Source organism: Aythya marila (genome assembly GCF_965140915.1).
Source record: "Aythya marila genome assembly, chromosome: Z".
In the NCBI taxonomy this organism is placed as follows: Eukaryota; Metazoa; Chordata; class Aves; order Anseriformes; family Anatidae; genus Aythya; species Aythya marila.
In genome coordinates, this window is record NC_139080.1 from 66662212 (window position 1) to 66687355 (window position 25144).

Genomic DNA, 25144 nt, shown 5'->3' on the forward strand with positions numbered 1-25144 from the left:
AACCATTCAGCAATAGTTACTTGGGAAGAAAATGCCATCCCTCTAACAACCTTCTCTCCTCCTCTCCCCCCAGTTTTTACTGCTGAGCACACCCTCATATGACATAGAACATCCCTTTGGCCAGCCTTAGCCAGCTGTCCTGACTCTGCCCCCTCCCAGCTCCTGGTGCAACCCCAGCCACCTTGTTGGCAGGGCAACCAGAGAAGCAGAAAAGTTTTTCTGTGCTACCACTACTCAACAAAAACTGAAATATTTCTGTGTTATCACCACTGATTTCTTAAAAATCCAAAGCACAGCAACACATTTGCCTTTATGACGAAAATTAACTCTGTCCCAACTAAGACCAGCACGACTTGCTCCATCAGCTCCAAGTAATCAACTAAGACATCTACTTAATTCCAGTGCCTGAAACACCACCACCATTCAGGCCAAGAGGAGTATGTCAGTAAATACTTTTGTTGTAACTCCCTGAACTACAGTACTAAGGAGAAGATATTGAACACTGTTTTTTCAACTGCCTCAGCAGTGAGTATCTGAAAATTGGTACTGCTTCTCTTACCTTTAAAATTATTTGCTATACAAGTAACAAGTTACATGTCCGACTAGCTACTCTCTTTCCCAAATCACATTATACAGAAAAACCCACACACTCAAACTGAGTAACCAAGACTTGGACCTTCTGTAATCCCAGGATTACAAAAAAGATGATGCATGGATGAGATACAGAACTCATTTCTGGTAAAGGCTGACCATCAAGAGTACCTTGCTCCTCAAAGCTCCGTATGCTAAAATCAGTATTTAACGTTCTTGTATTTGAAAGAAGTGGAGAGTTGGACAAGAAGTAGTAAGAAACACACATAGAAGTGCTTAAATCAGATGAACACAAAATCATTATTCAACTACCTTTACCTTGGAGCTGTTCTGAATTTCAGAACTCCTGTACCCGTATTGACTTGCACTGCCTCTCGGGTTAGCACCAAGTTGCTCTGCTGTGTGGCACTCCCCGAAATACCCTGCTGGCTGAATATCCTCTTAAAGAATCTTGATTTTGTAAACAATTTCTTGCTTCCCAGACTCACTGCCAGAACCATAATAATGGTTTATTTGTAGCCCAAATCTCATGAACAAGAAGACCTACCTACCAAACAAACACAGTTGTCACCATCGCTGCTAAAGATAAGTTTATGTAATGTTAAAATGTGGAAAATAAGAGCTGTAATTTATGAGAACCCTTTAACAAGGGTTCTCTTTTATCATTCATGAAATGAAGGAAAAGCAATAACGAGTTGCTGGGAAAAGCAACAGACTGTTTCTACCTTTCTTGCATAGGCAGAAGCAAGGCTTTCACATTGCTTTAAAATCTTCAAGGGAAAATACAGCTTTGATTCCCAAGTAAAACCAAATATCTCACCAACTTTTCAGGTCCACAATCCATTTCCATGCAGGAACACACATACCACTCTTGATGGTGAAATCTCAAAACAAGACTACCAACATGTATTACCCATGCAATGACATACATTAATACTAACACTACTAGAGCAAATGGTAATTTAAACACGGTGTAGAATACTAAAATCCGTGGTTTTTTGGTTGATAAAAATTTTGGTTGCTAGTCGGCTGAATATGAGCCAGCAGTGCGCTCAGGTGGCCAAGAAGGCCAATGGCATCCTGGCTCGTATAAGAAGCAATGTGGCCAGCAGGGCTAGGGAGGTGATCGTCCCCCTGTACTCGGCTCTGGTGAGGCCGCACCTCGAGTACTGTGTTCAGTTTTGGGCCCCTCGCTACAAGAAGGACATCGAGGTGCTTGAGCGGGTGCAGAGAAGGGCAACAAAGCTGGTGAGGGGCCTGGAGAACAAGTCCTACGAGGAGCGGCTGAGGGAGCTGGGCTTGTTCAGCCTGGAGAAAAGGAGGCTCAGGGGCGACCTTATCGCTCTCTATAGGTACCTCAAGGGAGGCTGTAGCGAGGTGGGGGTTGGCCTGTTCTCCCACGTGCCTGGTAACAGGACGAGGGGGAATGGGCTAAAGTTGCAGCAGGGGTGTTTTAGGTTGGATATTAGGAAGAACTTCTTTACCAAAAGGGTTGTTAGACATTGGAACAGGCTGCCCAGGGTGGAGTCACCATCCCTGGAGGTCTTTCAAAGACATTTAGACGTAGAGCTTAGGGATATGGTTTAGTGGAGGACTTGGTAGTGTTAGGTCAGAGGTTGGACTCAATGATCTTGAAGGTCTCTTCCAACCTAGACAATTCTGTGACTGAAGAGGAGAAAACTTATTTCTTCTAAAACGTACTACAGTGAATGAATTCTCAACTGAGCAAACTCTCAGTTGGTCAAGTAGTTAGCGTCTGGGTAAACATTAAGGTGATATGTTGGGGTTCACCTTTAACACCAAAGGCCCCATTAAAACCATTCTTTTCTTTTATTTAAACTCTGCCTTACTGCTTTATTTGTAACCAGCAACAGTACTTGAACTGTGTCATACCAGAATCCTTTAGTTAGATGTTTACTGGTATATTTGGTATATTATAAGGTATATTTGGAAAAAGCCATCTTTTAAGATGAATTGTTTTTTTAAGAACAACGGAGTTTATTTCTAAAGACAAAGACATTAACAGCATGAGATATGTCTTTAGCTCTAGGCCCAAGTTTTTTGAGAGTTATTGGGAGAAAATGTGTTATGCTTTATGTTTCAGAGAGGTACTAATAGAAAGTGTATGTTATATTTAATGGTCATTTTCATTCTTTAGTATCAAAAACTACCTTTAAGAAGATGCCCCTCTGGACTGCCTGAAAAATGTAAGCGAGCCAAAAAAATTCACAAAAAACAGGCAGTACACATCACAAAAAAACAGGCAGTAAAGTAAAGCTTGTTTGCCTTTTTTTTTTTTTTTTAAGAGGGGGAGTATTTTTTTTTCCCTGAATTACTATATTACGTAACTTTTCCCATCAAGAAGCCCACCTATATTACTTTCATCTTTCAGAGACTGCTAGAGTAGCATGCAGTTGATGTGACTCAACATACTAATTCATTTCAGTCTTCATTGGCCTTCTGCTGCCTGAAATAATAAACTGGACTAGCACCTATAGCATTAGATTTACAGTGAAATTCTAGCAGCTGATCAGGTATTGGTCCTTTGTGTTAGGCAGAGTTACACAAAAATCATATTATTGCTTTAAGAAGTACAAAGGTTGTGATCAAGTACATTGTTATGAGCTAACAGCTTGCCAGAAAAGATTACAAACACAGATAAGTGTTGTTTGTACACTGTTAAGGATGTTTTCAGTAGTCTTCATTTTGTGTACTGAAGTGAAAGAAGCGCAGAGTAGTATATTAGCATGAAGTTTCAGTCAGCTAAATGTGTGAGGATGTCTGAAATTGAAGTTTCACAAGTAGATAATGACAATTTCCACTTTTTAATATATGACTTGGCAAGCTGAGTATGGTCCTTTAAAGATTCAAGAAATAGTATGACAGGAACACTTTTATCAAAAACAAAAAAGCAGGAAACCTTTTCATTAATATCACTATTTTTAACATAAATTGTTTTATTAGTTGTTATTCCACTACTGAACTCTGAAACCTTCAATGTCCACTACCACAGCATGACCTGCTCTTACAGAGCAAATGATTAGCAGACATCAGGAAAAGATTAACCTGAAGAGCAAAGGTTGAAAATTGTCATGGCAAAGCCTAGCTTTTTCCAGAAGTATTCCTCTCACTTTCTAATTAGGGTACATTGCCTATGAACCATAACCCTTAATTACAGAGGAATAAGAACCAGTGTTTGAAATCTTTTCAAATGTGTATGATGGAAACAGAAGTTGAAGCTGGAATAGTTTCCTTCTTGTATGCAAAATACTTCTTTACATATACATCTAAAGATATACATACACATCAATGTGTTTTACATTCATTTGCTCTATACCAGAGAATGACCTTTGAAACTTGCAAAAAAGTCATCCAGCAAGAATATTCAAGCTGTTTTCTGCACCTACACATCTTTTAAGACAATCAAAAATGCATATACACATGTACATAAAAGCAAGATACTAGATTTAACTGAAACTGGCTCATATTTTTATAATAGAGGTTGAAACTGAAGAAGTGGGAGACCAAGAAATTGCCTCATATGGGTGGCAGAGAACACACAGATTCATTGCCACACCGTATTCATTAATCTGCCAACAATCCTGGCTATCCAGGGAGGCCCCAGCTGACTGGAGGTTAGCTAATACGACATCAACCTACAAGAAGGGCAGAATGGAAGATCTGGGGAACAACAGGCCTGGCAGTCTGACCTTGGTATTAGGGAAGGTTATGGAGCAGATCATCTTGAATGTCATGATCCAGCACGCATGGGACAACGGAGTGATCAGATGCAACCAGCATGGGTTTATGGAAGGCAGGTCCTACTTGACTAACCTGATCTCCTTACATGACAAGATGACCCACTTATCAGATGAGGAAAAGACTGTGGATGTTGTTACCTGTGAAGTGTTTGATACTGTTTCCCACAGTATTGTCCTGGAGAATCTGGCTGCTCATGGCTTGGACAGGTGCAGAGTTTGCTGGGTGAAAAACAAGCTGTATGGTCAGGCCCAAAATGCCCTAGTGAAGGGACTTCAATCCAGATGGCAACTGGTCACCAGTGGCAAAACCCAGCCCTCATTCTTAGAGCCAGTTTTGTTTAACATTTTTATCAGTGATCAGGATGACAGGATTGAGTGCACCCTCAGTAAATTTGCAAGCAACACCAAGTTGGACAGGAGTGTTGATCTACTTGAGGGTAGGGAGGCTCTGCAGAGGGATCTGGGTAGGCTGGATCGATGGGACAAGTCCAACCACGTGGCTTCCAACAAGGCTAAGTGCCAGGTCCTGCACTTGGGTCATAACAACCCCATGCAGTGGTATAGGCTTGGGAAAGAGTGGGAAAGTTGCCCAGCAGAAAATGACCCGGAGGTGCTGGTTGACAGCCAGCTGAAAGTGAGCCAGCAGCGTGCCCATGTGATCAGAAAAGCCAAGGGCATCCTGGCCTGCACCAGAAGTAGCACAGCCAGCAGGACTAGGGACGCAACCATCCCCTTGTACACAGCACTGGTGAGACCACACCTCTAATACTGTGTTCAGTTCTGGGTCCCTCACTAAAAGAAGCACATTTAGTTGCTCAAGCATATACAGAGGACAATGAAGCTGGTGAAGAGACAAGAAAATGAGACATACAAGGAGTGGCTGAGAGAACTGAGGCTGTTCAGCCTGGAGAGTATGACACTTAAGGGGAGACCTCCCTCTCTGCAAGTACCCACAAGGAGGCTGGACTCGTTTCTCAGGTGTCAAGTGATGGGATGTGAAAAAATAAGTTGCATAAGGGGAAGTTTAGTTTGAACAGTTCAAAGATTTTCTTCATGGAGAGAATGGCCAAGCACTGGAACTTGCTGCCCAGGCAGGTGGCGGTGTCCTCATCCCTGAAGGTTTTTAAGAGGCACGGCTATAATGGAATATGGTTTAGTGACAGGACACATAGGTCAGGCTGATGGTTGGATTTGATGGTCTTGAAGGTCTTTCGCAACCTAGGTAATTGTGTCATTCTATAATTCTGTGTGAACACAAGAGCACGTAGTGCTTTGTGGGGGCAAGGGCTACCAGATCTAGCTCTGTGAGAGGCAACAGAAGCGTAACACTGCACATTGTAACATGCAACTGTGACCAGCTGTACGCGACCACACATTCAGAAGCTTCTGCATCACATCTAATTCTGTCTTTATGCAGAGAGGTCCAGGACCTCTCAGTATCTCAAAACATGGGATCATGTTACCTTGACAAATTTGTCAGCGGGCTAGAGACAGCTGTAAATGACATTGATCAAACCTTCTATAGTACAAGCTAAGCCAGTCACATTTTGCAATTGTTGCTGCCTAAGAGTGTTGGTTGCAGTGGCTTGGCTGACTAACAGGAAGGTAGAAAGTCACTGTAACTTCATTCTTTTTCCTAATCTTAAAACTCAGATTATGCTCTGCTTATTTTCTTAAAAAAGACTTCTAGCTTGTTCTGAAATAGAAAATAAGCTAAAATGATTTCAGTATTAACATTAGTAAGAAAGTAACATAATCTAAGTTAGGAAAAAGCCCTAACACAAGTTACTGCAGATTCACTGCTGCCTCCGAGGCAATGGCATTTTCATCTTGGGTTAAACAGATGCTTACCTTCCAATACTGGTAAAGAAAATGTGGGAGAATACGTAACAGCAAAACTGTATCTTCAATTTCTTCAGCTTCCTTAGGCAAGACATCATGTAGGGATTGTGCAAGTAGTTGTACCTTTTGCTAGTTAACAAGACTATACCTGAAACTGTTTGGAAGTACAAAAGGAACTGCCAGAACTTCTCCAAGTACATAAAGTAATAAGCCTATAAAGTTTAAAGAACGGCTACAATGAACAAAGAAAGCCACTTACGGCATTAAAAGCAAAGTGCAAAGACAGGCACAGTCTGTTACTTCACGTCAACTTTTGGGGTAGGAGGAGGCAAGGACTACCGCACAATCAGCAGCTGCTCTAGAAAAAGATATGGGTTGACTACCAAGGAAGTTCACTTTACTGTGCCCCTTATCATGAACACTAAACAAAGAGCTACTGAATCAAAAATGAACTGCTAAGTTTAGTGACAATTAGCTATTTCCTATTAGTTTTACAGAGTTCAAGCCCTGTAAAAATCACATGCTGGTACACAAGCAAGAGTTGGTTTTTTTTTTTTGCTTGACTCAGTTTACATCCTGAGAGAACAAACTAAGCTTAGAAATTGAAGAAGGGCTTAAACTCAAAAAAGGTGGAAAAGGAAGTTCCTATTTTCACTTAAGCTGGTTTTAAGGAAAAAGAATCCAATCATTTTGCTTCTTAAAAGACCACTACTGTAACAGGAAGATGAGGCAGCATTTCCATTTAGCATTCAGTATTTGTATATCACCAGCAAAACACCCTTAGCTGAAATACACAACTAGGAACATGCTCTAGTTATACACCAAATGAGTGTTTTGCTAGAAAGTATTCTAGATGCATGATACATTATATGCTGAGCCTTTCATTTAGAATGACTTCACCTTTTGCTTGCAAAAAAAGAGAATTCTATGTTAAAAAAACAAATCCAAGTAATTTAAATATAGTTGGTGAAGATGTAGGAGACGTTATCTTTCAAAACAAAACCAAAATACACAATGCTCCTAGTTTTTGCAAACTACAATGAATGAGATTGAAAGCACTCTTGCCAGCATGTTCGCATTATGAATCAAGATTAACATCTCTGATTATTCAATTTTTATAGTATATTACAGGCAAATACTTTATCTAATTAGTATTTTTTTCTTTATAATTACACATAATGGTTAATACATGATTGCTTTTCCCAGCAAGTTACTTAAATTAATGAAATCTTCTGGGAGCATTTTAACTTGCAGATACTAGGTATTGTAGCATTCCATTTTTAAGGCAAGTATTCTAATTAGTTTCCCTAATTTAACACTTGAGTGCCTTCAAGCAATAAAGTTGAAATATTGACAGTATGAAAAACTTTTTGTATAGAACTGAAAAATTAAATCTATTCAGACAATGTCTTCAACATTTTACTCAACCGTTCTGATAATTCTTATATACATGGAATTAACACAAATTATTTCATTTATCCTAGCAGCATCTCTGGCTTGATGTCAGTAAAATGACAATGTTGTATTTAGTCTAACTTCATAACAAAACAGAAGCTAATGCATGTACACTGCACAGGAGACTCAGACTAACAATGTAAGAAAATTGTAAGAAAATGCAGAAACCTGTTATGTTGTACTGTAAGTATGACTACTTCAGGAGTCAAAATTCTTTTTTTTTTTTTTCTTTTTATCTCCAGATAGCATCAAGAGGAAGATGCTACCATATACAGTGCTTAAGCTGAAGCAAAAGAAATTCCCACCTACACCTGTTTCTCTACAACATTTGTTTTTGCCTGCAACTAATAAAAATTATATATTTTATGTGACAGGTTGGAGAACAGATCAGACAATATAAAGCTGGAATTACATTTTTTTTTAAGATACCATTCCACAAAGGGAAGAACATTTATAAACTCAAATACATTTGAAAATGGGACTTCTGCAACGGAAGATCAGTGAAAACAATCAGCAAGTTGACAATGAACTAATATATTGCTGGTTACATTCCTCCACCAAGATCCAAGATAAAGGACAGTCTGCTACTCTGGTTTTGTTTCAGGCAGATAGAAAACATATCCCTAAAGTTTTAATATAATCCGTTAGCAGATTTTAAGACCAACATCTTAAACATCTACTGAGCTTCTTAGCAATCTAAAAATCTCTGAAATTCAATCGGCATTGTACATACAGATACCTTTTTCTCCCCCTACATGTATACACTGTCATTTCCTAATTTGACAAATACTCAAATTATTGGCCTAAATAACCACATTTATAAAAAAATCAGGGATACTAAGCACATGTAACATATTAATGAACAGTAAAGGTAACTAACATCTTGAGAAGTCTCAGTAAGCAGTCATAGAAAAAATAAACCATACAAACTAAACTATGGCAAGTATTTACTAGAGACAGGTCAGACAGACAAGAAAGACAAAGAAAGCTTGGAATATGAAAGGGAAGCAAGTATGATATCAGGAAAGATCAGTGTCATTTTGGAAAAAAAAAAAAAAGAAAAAAAAGAAAAAAAAAGAAACAAGGAACAATGGAAGGAAAGAAAGAAAGCACTCAAAGACACAGTCATCTTGGTCACTAGCAAAGGGGTTGATGTTGTCCAAGAAGGCGCTTTGCTGTTGATACCAAATGACTTCTTAACCAGAAGAACTTTTCCGTATGGAAAAGGCTAACACAAACCAAGATTTAAGGACTGAAAAGCATGTATAACCTCTCTATTATGCTGCTACTACCTGTATTTGTGTCTAATCAAACAACACACTGCCTGTAATCTGGCTGCAGTACACCAAGTGACAGTAACGTCACCTTGTTAGAAAACTGACTCTTAAGATGGCTGTCTTAATTCTACAGATAAAAACACCTAAGTTGCCTTTAAAAGATCTAACTGAACTGAAATTGTACATGATTGACATATTTACAAAAGAACTAAATGGTTCTTTAGACTATTTATTAGAAGTAAAGTTTTTGCAAGTGTCTGTTAAGAAAATGTTCTCTTCAAAGTTTTCTTGCCCTGACTTTCTACATTATTACAGTCTGTTTTACCTTGGATACTTCTGGGCTTGCTGGCGTTATCAAAGTCACAGACTTTCTCCCACTTATCTCTCACTGCTTCAGGAGTCATTGGCTGATCCTTTCCTCTGACAATAGCACCCAAGGATCGCTCCCAGCGCACTAATTAAGAGAACAGAAATGGGAGACATTGAACAGAGTTCAAGCTGTCTGTCACAGCAAGAAACAAACAAAAAGAACATTTAATTTCTTCAGAGCACTTTTCATCTAGGCCACTACTTTCAAGACTGTAAGAGAGGAAAGGTTAAATGCACTCAAATCTAACTCACCAGTATAACATAGAGCTGTACTAAAACGACTCACTGGTTTTCACTAGCATTTAGAACAGTAATAGCACTGGTTGTAAATTTCATTAAAGCCAACAACAGACTGCTTTTTACAGATGCTATTACATCAGTTTTCAGATTCTGTCTAGTGAAATACTGTAGCTAGTATGCACCTACAGACATTCTTTTCTGATATGATTTTGGCTACTACTAGTTAGGGATCTCCTGAAAACATTGGAAAACTATATGGAAAATGTGAAAAAGATTCATTTTCTATGTTAGAATGTTTATACCAGTAGTCAGCATCTCTAAATGGTCCCTGCAGTCATATTTCAATACTGCCATTTGAGAGAAACTGTTAAAGCTAACATGAAATCAGCTCTGGGAGGATACAGGTTCCCAAGGCTGCAATTAATCCTTAAACTGTCATGTTGTTTTTGCTTTTAGTTATCAGTAGACAATGAATAAACCTCATTAGCAACCTGCTTTCATTTTAGGGACAGGAACAGGAGCCATTATTATAATAAAGGATGGTATTTACTTTTGACCACGGATATGAGGAGAAGCCAGAGACATTCAGCTGCATCAAAAGTCAGCTCCTTGTGGAGAGCAGCAAGAGGTTTGCCGCCCCAATTTTTTCAATCTATTTAATACAGAAAAAGCTATTCCACTGCCATAAAAACATCTACAGTTAGTGAGAAATACACAAAATCCACTTTTTTGTTCATTTTTCTTCTTCCCCGAAGTGGACAAAACACGTTTTGAAAAAAGGAGAAAGCACTTTTTGAATTAAATGGCCCTTCCAACTCACGATACTCATGTACACTGGAAAATCCCTTAACAGTTTAGGAAAATAATGTCAGGATTAGGGTCAACAAATGTCTTTAGGAAAGACATTTCACAGACTGAATGAAGTTTTCCACCTGGTAAGCATTCAGCACTATCTGTGAATTTTCTTGACTTGCATATTTAAGCTAGTTACTGGAGTCACTCAATATTTACCTGGCATAGCTACCAGTTATTAGAAGACAAATCACTTCCAACTGTTAATGTGTATCACTAGCATTTTTACAACAGTATAAACACAGGTAAAAAACATCTAAGACACAGCCTGTTTGCCAGTATGTGCTACATTTATACCATGAAAAATTGAAAGAATCGAGACGAGGCAGAAATGTACACTTAGGACCCCCCCCCTCAAAAAAAAAAAAAAAAATCTTAACTGCATCTATAGCCTTTGATCCAAGAATTAAAGACTAGTCAGGCACGTTTCCAATTACTACTAATCAGCTCAAATCATAACAGAACCCCTTCTTAAGCTACCAGCTTCCTCCATGTATAGCAAAATTTGTAACTTGTATTTAAAATAACCAATTCCCTGAGAATGCTAGATCTTTGCTTATTTTCTATGCCTAAATTAAAATGTCTTAAGCAGAGGTTAACAGCAAAGTCTGCATACTTTTGCTTGCTGTCAATTCAGAAACCAAAATTCATCTTGCAATAAAATGTACTTACATTTTCCAATCCATCCAGCTCCCACCTGTTAAGAAGAAGAAAAATCATCCACTTACCATATAACTACGCAAACTTTTCATGAGGCAAGAAAACAAAAGTATACTTCAGAACAAAATCAACATAATAAAAATTTCTGAACTGCCACTAACTGAATGTTAATAATGGAATATAAGCAACAAAATTTTAAGAACATGACAACATCTTCCACCCAATTTATGAGCTAGCAATATGACAAAAGTACCTGTGTGTTTCATAAATAATTCACCCTTCCTGCAAGTTGACTTCTGTGTTTGAATGATTTATAAAAACACAAATTTCCTTTTGAAGTTGTTGCTTTGGTATGTTTTCAAACATAGAAGGTTACAATAAGAATTGTAGCGATCAATCAGTATATCTGAGCTCACACCAGAATTTGATAACTTTGCTGTTATCTGACTTACCTGTCATAAACAGCACCACAAGGTGAATGTTTCTATCTGTGCTTTGAGTATGTGTTTTTTCCCATGTTAATTCAGTTTCAGCAAAAAAAGGTTAAGACTGCAGAGGCTAAAGCAAATATCAGTTTGCAGCTGGGACAGAGAAAGAGATGGGTGGCAGGAAGGAGCAGAAAAAAGAAAGAATGAAAAATTACCTCAAACAGACTGCCATTCTCCATACAGCTCTCGTGACAAAGCCAAAGAACTAATGGAGCAACATACTCTGGTTTGAAAGCATCGATCAGATCTGGAATAAATTTGAGGGGGAAAATCATAAATTAGAAATACAATATGTTTTCATCAAACCTTGCTATATTTCCATCTTGCTGGCAACCTCAAACAAGGGCAAGCCAGACAGACAAAAGCCTCACGGAGACTTATCTGAGCAATTTCCCTTTCTATTTGTTATGGAGTTATAAATAAAAGAATGTGAAAAGAATTGCAGCTGCTGATCTGAGAAACATCACGTTTGTAAATGTCAAGGTTTCTAAGGGATATATTGGGAATTATAAGCCCCGCTAAATTTATGTATCAATCGATTTCTTTGGATTTACATGGTTATGTGGCATGGAAGAAAATCTTAAAATGGAGAAATTGTCATGGACCAAAATTTGTTGTCTAGGCAGCTCTTAGCATGCATTCTACCCACTTTCTGAAAAGCATAATCGAATTTGTTTAGCTTCCTTTTTCAGCTTACAGAATACTTTTCTTTCAAAAGTAATAGATATGTAACTGTAGCTGAGCTAAAGGTCAGCTAGCGTTTTCAAATACACTCTCAGAGATAAGAGCTGGAAAAGTTTGGCATTACCCACACTTCCTTAACAGCAAAGGTGAAGTAAAAGAAGTTTATTTTTCAAAGTTCTACAAAGGTAACAGGAGACAGAACTCCATTTAATATGATTATTTTTAAGTACATAACAAAAGCTGTAAGGTTTTCTAAAGTACCGCATTTCATGCCACACACCATTTAGTGTCAGAAGTTAACACTAAGTGCCATCACTAATGCTATTAATCCATTATTAAATACAGAATTAGGTGGTAATTTTTTTTTTTAAAAAGGAAAAAGATGCAAACTTTTGTACAACTCTAGCAAGAACAAAACTAAATAGACTAAGTTGAACATACACAACTGTTGTAATACTACAGCATAGCTGCTTGCAGACATTTAAGAATGGATGACAGGGAAGTACTAACTAAGCTTCCAAGGATAATTTTACAAGACATATGAAAATATTTTTGAAGCACTGGAGTCTAAACCTCTCAAGAGCATTCGAAAAACAGGATAGGGAGAGAGGGAACCAGGTATGGATTAAGCAATCAGAGCTGCAGTCATCTTATGGGACCTAATCTCATTCATCTTAAAATGACTGAGAAAGAAAATTAGGAGACAGTTTTATCACTTTACGTAAAAAGTCTTTGGGGAATTCCGGCTAGCGAACACCTCTTTAAACTTCAAGAGCTCTGGGCTGTAAGCTCACATATGTGACGCTTAGGTAAGTGCAATAAATCCATGGCACTGACAACCTATAGAGACACCAGATTTTCTGATCACTTGGACTATTTAGACCTAAAGCAGGATGCTTTACATAGGACTTAACTAGTTAAACAAAACCATGTATTCAACCTAAGTATAACTATACAAAATATATTACTCTTTGCTATACTCTATGTCAGTCTGAAAAATGTAATGATTCTGCTAGCTTTGAACTTTCCCTGTCACTAGGCAAAAGAAGTAGGGCTGGGGGATGAAATAAGCTGACTAGAAGACTTTCTGAAAGCAATTTCTTTTTACAGAGTTTTCTTGCTTTGACTGCTTTTTGTTTCTCTGGTCATTTCCCAAAAAAATTAGTCACTCTATCCTAAATTTATACTTTACACACAGCTGAATCTTGTAACACACTAGTCAGTATACACATATAGTGACTTCTTAGTGCAACGCTCTATTAAAACTTGTTCAAGTACTCAAAGATTATTAGCTGTGCAATACAGAAAAACATACTAGGTAACTCTGCTCATTATTGCATGCTGCTGATCACGAAACAAAGGAGCACACACACAACATGTTGTGTAAAAATGGTATTTGTAAATCAGACAATACTGGAAGTTCAGACCCCCTATGCACATACGTCATTCTACATCTAACAAAACAAACAAGCCTTTTCACTACATCAGGGAGGATCTTGGAAGAGACTGTAATTAAAAAGCCTTGCTACATGAAATTGCGTTTGCAAATTACAAAAATTGCTTCATATCCTATAGCAGAAAATAAGGATTCCTTACAACAACCGGTCAGTTGACAGTCCAAAGACCAAAAGACAGTAGAATAATGAATTAGCAGTTTCTCAAGTGCAAAAGATTTGCATTTTCTAATAAGAAACTTAGCTGTTCTTCAATCCACTGAAAAAATGTCTGCACACATACACCTTAAATAATTCACCTTGTGGCATGACAGTCTGGGTCAGTCTGGATCCAGCAGTAGGAGCAATGGTGTTGCAGTGGATGTTGTACTTCCGGCCTTCAATTGCAATTGTGTTCGAAAGACCCAAAAGGCCAAGTTTTGCAGCACTGTAGTTGGCCTGACCAAAGTTTCCATAAATTCCAGCAGCTGAGGAAGTCATAATTATCCTTAAGGGAAAAGAAAGAGAAGTTACATGACTTCAAGTTGTTTAATTCTTCACAACAGTACTTTCCAGCTTTGGCATTATATTTTCTGTATTCTACCAAAGTGTGGAAGTAGGAATCAAAGCACTTTTTTTGGTAACAATCAGATGTCCTTTCAGTGTCTGACTGATACAAAACACTGGACAAACCCTTAGGAGTTGTCATAGCAGAAAAAAGCATGTGCCTTTCTGAGTTATACCGTGAAACAAGAATATACACTTGTGACAAAATTATGGCATAGAAGAACGTATTTTCTTTTCCTGCTCTAACTGCACTTCAAATGGCGATATTAATAACAAATGACTTCAGCAGTCAGAAAAACTAACTTTACTGAAAATGACTTCACCTTTTTATCTACCTTGTAACATACGAAAAAGCATTCTTACTGAATTCACAGAAAACTTCAAAGAATCCTAATGTGCATTAAATAAGCAAAAGAAGTTCACCAAGTCTTGCCCTTTGCTGTTCGCTAACATTATGGTTGTGGAGATGACTGAACTGTTCACAAGACAGATCTAAAGTCACTGACATTTATAGCTGTTCTGAGGCAAGATAACACTGTGCTGCATGTCTTCTCATAAAACAGAACCCAAAAGAAAAAAGAGTGTCTACACCTTCACATTTAAAAGAAACCTTATCAGAATCACTTCGAGTCTACTACAAGCCCATTGTATATCTAGGACCAAAATCTATTTCATCTTTTATTTTCACTTGCCTCACTGGCAACAACCCACTGTTCTTAATCTAATAAAGAGATATGTCTCAAGTGCTGGCTCATTATCATGAAGACAAAAAAAGTTACAAAATCTATACCAAACAGGCATTTTGCAGATGGCACACATCTATACATAAACCGCAGAAGTACAAAGTACCACTGTTACCTGAGCAAATACCTAAAAGGAGGCCAGAGAAGCATATCCTAAATGGTTGCAACTCCTAGACTTTCCCCATGTATTCTGCATGCTGATCTCTTCCCTCACCATTCTACTTTAGTTCCCTGGAATGAGAACGAACGCTAGTTTGGTCACAGAATGATAAAGAAATTAATATAGCTTTCGGCATGTGGGCACTGCCGTTAAGATTAACATAATCCCATCACTGTTTTGATAAATGCAACAAAAACAGAAAAAATAAAGATCTGAAGTCACTGCACCCTTTCAACTAATATACAGAAACAAACTTAGCACGTACAGTCAAAGAATCATAAAGGTTGGAACAGACCTCAAAGATCAGCTGGTCCAACCATCCCCCTACCACCAATATCACCCACTAAACCATGTCCCTAGGCACCACATGCAACTTTTCCTTGAACACCCCCAGGGACAGTGACTCCACTGCCTCCCTGAGCAGCCCGTCCCAGTGCCTGACTGCTCTTTCTAAGAAGAAATGTCTCATTTCCAACCTAAACCTCCCCAGAACAACTTGAGGCCATTCCCTCTAGTCCTATCATTAGTTACCCATGAGAAGAGGCCGACCCCCAGCTCCCCACACCTTCCTTTCAGGCAGTTGCAGAGAGCAATGAGGTCTCCCCTGAGCCTCCTCTTCTCCAGACTAAACAACCCCAGTTCCCTCAGCCACTCCCCATAGGACTTGTGCTCCAGGTCCTTCACCATCTTTGTAGCCCTTCTCTGGACACGTTCCAGGGCCTTCATGTCCTTTTGGGCCATGTGAAGGGCCCAAAACTGAACACAGGACTCGAGGTGCAGCCTCACCAGAGCAGAGCAGAGTACAGAGGGACAATCACCTCCCTGGTGCTGCTGGCTGCACTGTTCCTGATACAAGCCAGGATGCCATCGGCCTTTTTGGCCACTTGGGCAAGCATCGACCAACACTCCCAGGTCCCTTTTCTCTTCACAGCTTTTGAGCCACTCTGCCCCAAGCCTGTACCGCTGGTTGGGGTTTTTGTGCCCCAAGTGCAGGACCCGGCACTTAGCAGTGTTGAACCTCATCCCACTGGCCTCTGCCAACTGACCCAACCTGTCCAGGTCCCTCTGCAAGGCCTTACTACCCTGCGGCAGATCAACACGTCCCCCCACCTTGGTGTTGTCTGCAAACTTACTAAGGGTACACTCAATTCCCCCATCCAAGTCATCAACAAAGACGTTAACAAGGATGGGCCCCAACACTGACCCCTGGGGAACACCACTGGTGACTGGTCACCAGCTGGATTCCATTCTGTTCACCACCACTCTCTGGGCCTGGCAACATGCCACGACTTCTACGTCAAATACCTTTGCCCAAAAGGAAATAAAAAAAAAACAAGCCCTTAAGACCCACAAGCAGAAGTGTATGCACCTGTCATCTGTATAAAGAGCAGGAGAAGAACCTCTCAGACTTGCAGTAACAGGCATTTAAGACACATTTCTAGTGAGTAATAATGAAATGAAGTGTTATTTTTATAACCCTACAGCTCCTGACTGGGATATCACCATCTACGTGGACATAACCTGCAAAAGTGGATGGGGCAGGAGGACAGAACTGAAAGTGCTTACACATGTGACTGATTTTTGTTCAACCCCAGTGACCCTGAAAGAAAAGGATGCAAAACTCCTTTTTTAACATAAAGACATGCATCAGACTGCTACGTCTTACTGAAAAAAAAAAAAAAAAAAAAAAAAAAAAGACACTTAAATTTTTACCTGCCAAACTTCTGATTTTTCATATGATTCCATGCAGCTCGGGTGACAAGGAAGGATCCCCTCAAATGAATTCTATGAATTATATCTAGGAACAAGTTAATTGTAATTTAATATACCCAGGATTTTGTCTGCACATTTGAAATACAACATTTGTTTCTTCTTGACAAAAAACACACTCTCTTCACATTCTGAAACTGTGACTAGAAAGGCTAGTTTTGTTTTCTTTTTTAAAGACCATTTTGAAGTGTTTGTCTGAACACACACTGACCACCCCTTCCTCCTCTTGGGATGGAGATCTGTATAGAATTTACAAGCATCCAAAATTCCTGCCCTTGAACAGAGTCACGAAAGGCCTACAAAAGCTACGCCATTTTTAAAGAAGACTACTCTACTAGTTTAGTAGTGCGGACCTACCAACTCACTGGAGGTTGCCCGTGCTCTCTTCTGTCTCTTGGCACGTGAGTTTTCTTTCCTCTGTTTTTAGTTCTGGGTCTTTCAACCCTGTTTAGCATTCAGTCAGTGCTGGTGCTAGGAATGCATTCTGTTCACAAAAACTGTACTGTGTTTCTCACATGGCTCTTTTTTCTATTTCACTCAGCAACTAGAAGGGCAACTAGGGCCTTTCTTTCCCTTGAGAAACTCACCCACCTACCATGCATTGCAGCACAGATCTGGTTTGCAAGCTGAACACAAGACAAGTGAACACAAGCATGTTATAACTAATCTCTCAAGGCAAAAATAATTCTCTGATCTGGCAGAGACAGCCTTCCCACTCTTTTCTTGCCTGAACAAACATGTACCTTCCATGTTTCACACATTAAGTTAATTTCACAGTTTATCAACTCACCCCAATCTTCATCACTTATCCGAACAAAAGACCGGTCTCTTAGAATCCTAAAAAACATAATCAGGAGAACCAAAATGGAAGACGAAATAGTGTTTACACAAAAGTAACATCCCACAATCATACAGGAAGATATTTTCATGTTTACTTACCCAGCATTGTTTATAACAATATCTGAAAAGAGGGAAAAAAAGAAAAAGAAAACTTAGTGAATATGCTGACAAAATACAAGGTTACTTCCATTTTTCTCGCAGCTCTATAAAATACATATAGACAAGCATAACACTGCACTCATGCATTATTTTACTATTCTATACTATAGCTCCTTGTTCTCCTTGTTCTGTTTAGGCAAACTTTACCACTGCACAACAATTAAGACTAAATGCCTAGGTACAGGCAAGTCTCAGCTTACTGACAGAAAAAAGCCAGATAAAGAAGTCGAGAAGTGATAGCTACCTAGGAACACAATACTTGCAGGATGCAGCCATCCTGCTCTGTTTTGCACGTTGCTTTGTATTTCACTGCACTCCAAATTACGCAGTTTGTGCCACCATCTTTGTTGAAGTGAATCTCAAAAGTTGGAAGCATTAGAGTTGTACAGACACTAAAAAAATCTGAACCATAACCTTTTATCGCATTTTTAATTTGAATCTTCTTGGCTTTTATCACATATAATATTAGCCATTTAAGCATAAAAAACTACATAAATTTCACAGTTAAGTAGTGGTAATCATATGCAAAAGAGAAACTTCACTTGGTGGATGAAATAGCTCAGGCATGGCTGTTTGTTGGTGGTGTTTTTTTCCTTTTTTGTGTTAGAGCATTTTGATTTTCACATACGCAAAGAGCTTCCCAAACATGTCAGAGCCTATCTGATTCTCCTGCTCAATTATTTATCTTAATTTTATGTAATTAATAATAATTGATGAGCTCTGTGCTTTGATACAGAAATTGTTAAACATTACTTCAGTATCAAAATTCTGCAGGGCAGAATTTTATATTAAGCTTTAAAATTTGCTAAAAAGTAACAGGAGAGAAAAGTTGCCTACTCAGATTTAAAGCAGCAAGTCCCTGCAATCTAATGAAATCAAGGGCTTGTAAGTGCAGACCAACTGCTATGATGCTATACTTCATACACTTGTTAACTACACTGTTTATAATGCTGCTGCACTTGCAAACAAGTTGTAAGAATTAAGCAACTGTACCTATCCTCCCAAAAGCCTCAAGTGCTGACTTCACAAGCTTTTCACCATCTTCCACTGAATCTATAAGAAAAAAGCATAAATTTAAGTAAATCCAACATTAAACGTCAAGGACATTAATAGGTAATTCCACACAGCTAAGAAAACATATCGTGTACAACCCCAACATAAAATAAATTTAGTCACCAAATGCATATGGCCTAAAGCAAACTCCATTCAGTAAGTCTAAATGCTGCAATGTTTGGCACTGCAAGAAAAACAAGAAGCCAAACAAGTAAGAACAGTCCATTTGCATTTTGCCTCTGGTAACTGCAGCTGGACACTTCTTCAGTAATCCAATACCGAGAAAGTGTATGAAAGAAAAGGTTATTAATAGAAGATTATGAATTAGGAAACCCTTTATGAACTTGCTTTTAGCATCTCTGCCTCCTTGCTCCAACTTACCATTCACCTATTTAGTCTACATGATATTGGCAAGCTAGCAGTAGTCCTTTATTAAGCAGTGTTAGCTTTTCGTTTAAGATGCCCACTATAGCTAAAGATAAAGCATTAAAGTAGTCTGGAAGAATAACATACCATAATTGGGTACTGCTTTCCCTCCTTTTGCTCTGATTTCATTGACAACTTTGTCGGCAGCTGAGGAGCTCTTGCCATATCCCTTGAAGTCACCTCCAAGATCATTCACTGTGCATCACAAAGAAATATTTTTTTAATCGTTAATCTTTCTTGTCTCTGATTATCTCATTATCACACTAGAAGTTTTAAGAAGTATGCATAAAATCTGGAGCATCTGGATCCTGCTGAAAAATTCAGACAATTAGAGAAGAACAGTAGGTCATGTTATTGTTTGTTTTTTGTTTGTTTTTTGTTTTTTTAAAGTAGCATGATATACACTATTATTTAAAAAAAATAACGTGAAACAACTTTTGATTTTTCTCCCCACCATGCACATAGTTTATTTTCCTTGCCCAAGCTACCCCTCTAACTGTGTCACTGTATTTTAGAGATTGAGATATCGTACTAATTATAGGTGATTAATTCCAGTCTCTCGTCAAACTGCCAAAGCTACTGCATGAACTGTAAACAGGACTGGGAAGACTTTCTGCCTGCTTAATAGAGTAGCCAGTGTTACAGGTAAACTTCACTATAGAACAGATCAAGAGATCTGAACAAAGGGAGAAGAGCTCCCCTGGAACTTCAGATCCTGATCTTTTAGGGAAAAGAGGGCCACCTGACACAGAGAGCTGCTTTGTTTGCAGACTGCTCTACATAATGGGGCACAGACGTCATTAACAGCAGCTGCACTGTACCAACACCATAGATAGCTGCATTTACATGTCACAAAAGTTCACAGAATTAATTAGGGAAAGAAAAAAAAAAAAACATGCACATTACATTTGGTCAAAGAACTTCAAAAAAAAAAAAACAGATTATTTCAACAGGTTTAATAAGAATTTTTAAGAAAACCTGAAATTAATATGGATTGACATGACTGTCTTTTGCTACGGTGAACTCCAGCTTCATACCTTCCAAGTCCTGAAGCACCAGGCTATAGTGAAATTCAATTCTTGTGAGTCTGCTGTATCATCACAAAATACATGTTGTGCTTTGTTTTTTCTCCTTAATTCTGCATATAAAGAGGAACATGGCTTGCAGAACACGTGACAAAATCTTTCCCTATTACTCAAACCAAAAAGGTCTTATCTAGAATCCTGTATTAAGTTTTGTGTACAGTACTTCAGGCAAGATGTGGAAACACTGGAGAAAATCCAAGTGAGTGAAAGAGTCTTCCAAAGCCCAGGAGAAGTCAGCTATGGAAAGAATTTTAAAAAAAAAAGAAAAAAAAAAAGTGCAATACTTGAAGCCAAAAGAAAGAATACAGAACATGCTAACAGCTAACATTGTCATGTACATTACAGAACCGATGCAAAAGAGAAAGGAAATAAAACCTCCAAGCTAAATAGATCATCTCAAATGCATGCAGTCTGAATCATGAGAACAGAATAAAAAGAAATAAATACAAGCACATAAAGGAAATAGAGGAATAGCAAGGCACTCCTCTATGAGCTGAAGAGGTGCAATTTCCCGAGGGAGACAAGAAGTTTCCCTTACAGACAGTCAATTCTTATCTTACTGATTTAAGTATTATGCAATAGGGCCATGAGGGAAAGGGCCATATGAGTATAGCCAGGCAATGTAATAAGAATGATCTCTCAGATCATTCTGGAAAGTCAGAACAGTATTAACTGCACAGAAACAATACAATTAAACATTTTGGCTACTTTAGTGACCTAATGCTTGTCAGATAAGAACTAGAGATGAAGTGCTCATATTCCCAGTAAATAAGGTACATATCAAAAGTAGAAATTACCAAAAAAAAAAAAATTTAAGTTGTCTACAGAAAGACTTCTCATTTTTAATCAAGAAAGGAAAATTAATATTTTTTATGAAAATTTATTGTAAATTTATTGTAAATTGAGATTGGGATGTTTATCTGAAAGCTGCAGAAATCAGCAAGTTCTTGCCCATACTCAAGAAAGTCTGCTTAAGCTTTTAATCTTGAACTCAGCAACAACACCTGAACAAATTCCCCTCACAGGCAGTGAGATGGCACTGGCTCACTTCTGGAGAGTGCCCAAGTACATAGCTTAACCTTCAGAATTGTGACACAGCACTTTGCAGAACTAAAGAAAGCTGAAGCAAATAACTAAGAAACCATTAGAAATCCTCAACTGAGAGCTATATAGTACTGTAGTTGATGGCCCTTGTGCGATGCTTTGCAAAAAAGAAACAGTGCAGTGTACTTTCACGGTATTTTGTTTTCTGGGGGGTAACTAATACTGCACTACCTTCTGACATATTTACTCTCCTGGGAGAAGGCAGCAGAAGACACACATTCACATTTCTGAATGGTCATATTAAAAGGTTATGAACAGTACTCACCTGAAATTATACCCTTGGTCTACAACTCACAGTAAAGACTGGTATATATGGATGAAATACAAGTCAGGGCGATTATCTGACTTAAACTTTTTTCAACAATAGTAAGCTCTTGGACAATCTCAGGTAACATTTCATAATAAAGCATTGAAGCAAAATTTAAATTGCATCAGATAAGACAGAAAATTATTGTATAACAAAGGTTACTGTTAGAAAGGGCACAGATTATGAAAAGGTAAAGGTTAGTATCTCGATCAAGTTAGTTAAGATAAAACTTACCAACCACTGAAGCTCCTCTTTCAGCAAAAGCGAGTGCATAAGCTCTGCCCAAACCTAGTTTAAAAATAATTATAAAAAAAAAAGTTTAAAAAGAGTTAAATTTTGGAAACAAAATAAAATGCATGAAGAAAGATGCACCAAATCAACAGAAAAATCCTGCAGGTTTTAAGTAAAATTCCATTTCCCCCTGGAGTTAAAGTTGCACAAAAGCAGATCAGCAGATAAATTCTTGACAGAACCTCCAGTCAAGAGAAAAAAAAAATTGCCCATGCTTACTTTTTGTTACTGCACTCAGAAGAACCATCAGGGAAAGCTACCTGCTGCTGTCTTTGCGACAGAAAAATATATTGGTAAAGCAGAAAATTTAATGTCTTGACACAGCTTTGCAGGAGGGGATGTTTCAAGTTAATTAATTACATTCAAAGTGAATAAGACACTTTCCTGGTTAAAGTTAGTCTTTAAGATTTGAAGAAGAAACTTACAAACCAACAAAAAAAAAAAAAAAAAAAAAAAACAACTGTGACAGAAGATGTAGTGACAAAACTCCTCCAAGTATTTTGGTACAAAGGAATCACCTAGTACCACAGCTACCCAAACACACATATAGTTTACCTACTGTAACAGTAGAATGTAATTTTTACCTCACATACGCAAGCAAGACTTTTGCACCTTTATTCTGATTTACATTCTAGGTGTGTTAAACATTAGTTACTTGCAGTAACAAACCATTTACTCACACGGATATTATTCACTGAATCAGTCAAAAATCACTATTGAAATTCACGATGAAGATTTCAAACTAAGATTTGAATGATCAAAAGATGATAAAAAAAAAAAAAAAAAAAAATCAGAAAAAGGTTTCTCATGTATTTCTCAATAGTAGCTATTTGTTCCTCCCCAACACATTCAATGCTATTTCTCAAAGGAAAAAAAAAAGAACATCAGAACTGTTTAGACTGTTTTGAAATACACTAAACTCACAACACCAATTTTGAACTTTCCTTAAGGCTCCTGTGAGCCTCTGCAAGGGATAGTAACACTTGAGGTGCGTGTACTGCTTGATATAAACATGGCCTCAAAAAACTTTTTTTTGAAAAGCCAAATGACTGAGGTTTACAGATCCAGGTAATGTGCCAGTGCTCTCAACTGGCAAAGCTCATCTCAAAATAAAACATATATAAATAAATATGTAGTGTGAATTGCAGAAACCATGACAGTGCTGCATTACAGGCAAGTACAATGTATTCTTCATAGGCGATTTGCCCGAAGTGAAAGCTATCGTATTTTTAGATGCCTGCGTATGCAAAAACAGGTCTCACTTTGAAACAAAGGGATCAGCAATACAAATAAATTCCCAGCTCTCATGTGTTCACTGACATTCAAAAAAAGTGTCAACAAGCAATGCTATTAGTGGTATATACTAACCACAATGTTGTAAACTAGATGGAAGCAAACTAATAACTAACATGAAGTTAACAGAGCTTCCCTTTATCTTGGCTTACATTTAATCACCTACTCATCAAAAAAAAAATTGCTGTGAAATAAGACATCCAACGACAGTTTTCTCTATCAACAAACCATTTTCGATCAGCCTAAAACTAGAAATACAAGGGTGTAAGGGTCACCATAGCCACGCTTATGACAAGCGATTTTTGCCCCATGTGCTGGTTTCTGGAAGTTTTGTTATTGACACAGGTTTTTGTTTATTTGTTTCGCTATTACCTAAGAAATTAACATCTACTTCAGTAACATTTGCTGTCTAGCAAGAAGCACATCAGTACAGGCCCGGGAAAAGCAGAAAAGCATCACACAAAAACCTGGCCTCAATGTCTCTTGAGGAGAAAGCGATAAGTATCGGCCAAGTGACACCCAAGTGACGTGAATCTGACCACTCAGTGCTTTCCACAAAATTCCTCATTCCTTATCCACAAGACATGTGGTGCACAGGGACGTGGTTTAGTGGGTGGTAGGGGGTGGCTGGACCAGATGATTTGGGAGGTCTTTCCCAACCCTAATGGTTCTCTATCAGTCTGGGGCCCAGAAACGAGTTCTTGGTGTGTGCGCGCAGCTCCACAAAGGCATAAAAAAAAAAAAAAAGGGAGGAGTTCACTGTGGAAACACAGCATGCCCTCGGAGGGTCGTGAAAAACAACCAAAACTCCTCCAGCAGCTGAGAACCACCCCAAACTTCGCACTCCCAGATGGCCATCACGGAGCTGCCCGGGTCGAGGCGCGGCTCTCAGGGCAGCCGCACGCCCCCGAGCTCCCCTCCCGGCCCGGGAGCGGCCAGCGGGCCACCAACATCGGGACGGGACGGGACGGGACGGGACGGGACCGCAGCCCCCCGGGCAGCCCCGGCACCTGCCGCAGCCCCGCTCCCTTCCTCCCTGCCTCCCCGCCTCGGCTCAACGCGCTGCTAACGCCCGGAGCCGCTCGCACACAGCCGCGGCCGGGCCCTCGGCAGGGCCCCGGGAGCCCCCCGCTGCCACCAGCACCGCCGCCGCCGGGGCCGCCGCTCACCTCCTCCGGCGCCGGTGACCAGCACCACCCGGCCGTCAAACCGCAGCCCCGCCGCCATGGCGCTGCGCCGCCCGCACCCGCCGCCGGGACGGCCCCGCTGCGGGCAGGGCTCGGGGACGGGGATGTGGCCGGAGGGGGCGGTGTCGGAGGGGGCGGTGGAACGGGGCCGCCGCCGCCTTCTGGGAAATGTAGGCAACGGCGGGGGTGCTTCAGATCGAAAAATAAAGTGGAATAGATCACGGTTTTTTTATTCTCCCAGATTTACTCTGTGTGTGTGGGTGTGTGCCTCTTTGTCCTGGCACTAGGCGCCACTGGAAGGAGCCTGGCGCTGTCCTCTTTGCTCTATCCATTCAGGTATTTCACAGAATCACAGAATCACAGAATTTCTAGGTTGGAAGAGACCTCAAGGTCATCGAGTCCAACCTCTGACCTAACACTAACAAGTCCTCCACTAAACCATGTCACTGAGCTCTACATCTAAACGTCTTTTAAAGACCTCCAGGGATGGTGACTCCACCACTTCCC

General features: G+C 39.2%; 1 protein-coding gene across 2 annotated transcripts in view; it reads right to left on the reverse strand.

Moving 5' to 3' along the window:
• The window catches only part of HSD17B4 (hydroxysteroid 17-beta dehydrogenase 4), a 60966-nt gene extending 36220 nt beyond the window's left edge, over positions 1-24746 (reverse strand). The window contains exons 1-11 of one of the 2 annotated variants that reach the window (XM_082782568.1): positions 24620-24746; positions 22101-22154; positions 19458-19565; positions 18885-18944; positions 17832-17853; positions 17683-17729; positions 16836-16920; positions 13973-14160; positions 11691-11782; positions 11060-11084; positions 9252-9380 (exon numbers count right to left, since the gene is read on the reverse strand). In XM_082782568.1, the coding sequence (XP_082638694.1) occupies positions 9252-9380; positions 11060-11084; positions 11691-11782; positions 13973-14160; positions 16836-16920; positions 17683-17729; positions 17832-17853; positions 18885-18944; positions 19458-19565; positions 22101-22154; positions 24620-24677 (868 nt within the window). In that variant the 5' untranslated portion in view covers positions 24678-24746. Of the gene's footprint in view, positions 1-9251; positions 9381-11059; positions 11085-11690; positions 11783-13972; positions 14161-16835; positions 16921-17682; positions 17730-17831; positions 17854-18884; positions 18945-19457; positions 19566-22100; positions 22155-22376; positions 22441-24619 lie in introns of those variants that run through there. The other variant, XM_082782569.1, reaches the window with a different exon arrangement.
• Positions 24747-25144: the final 398 nt, after the last annotated feature.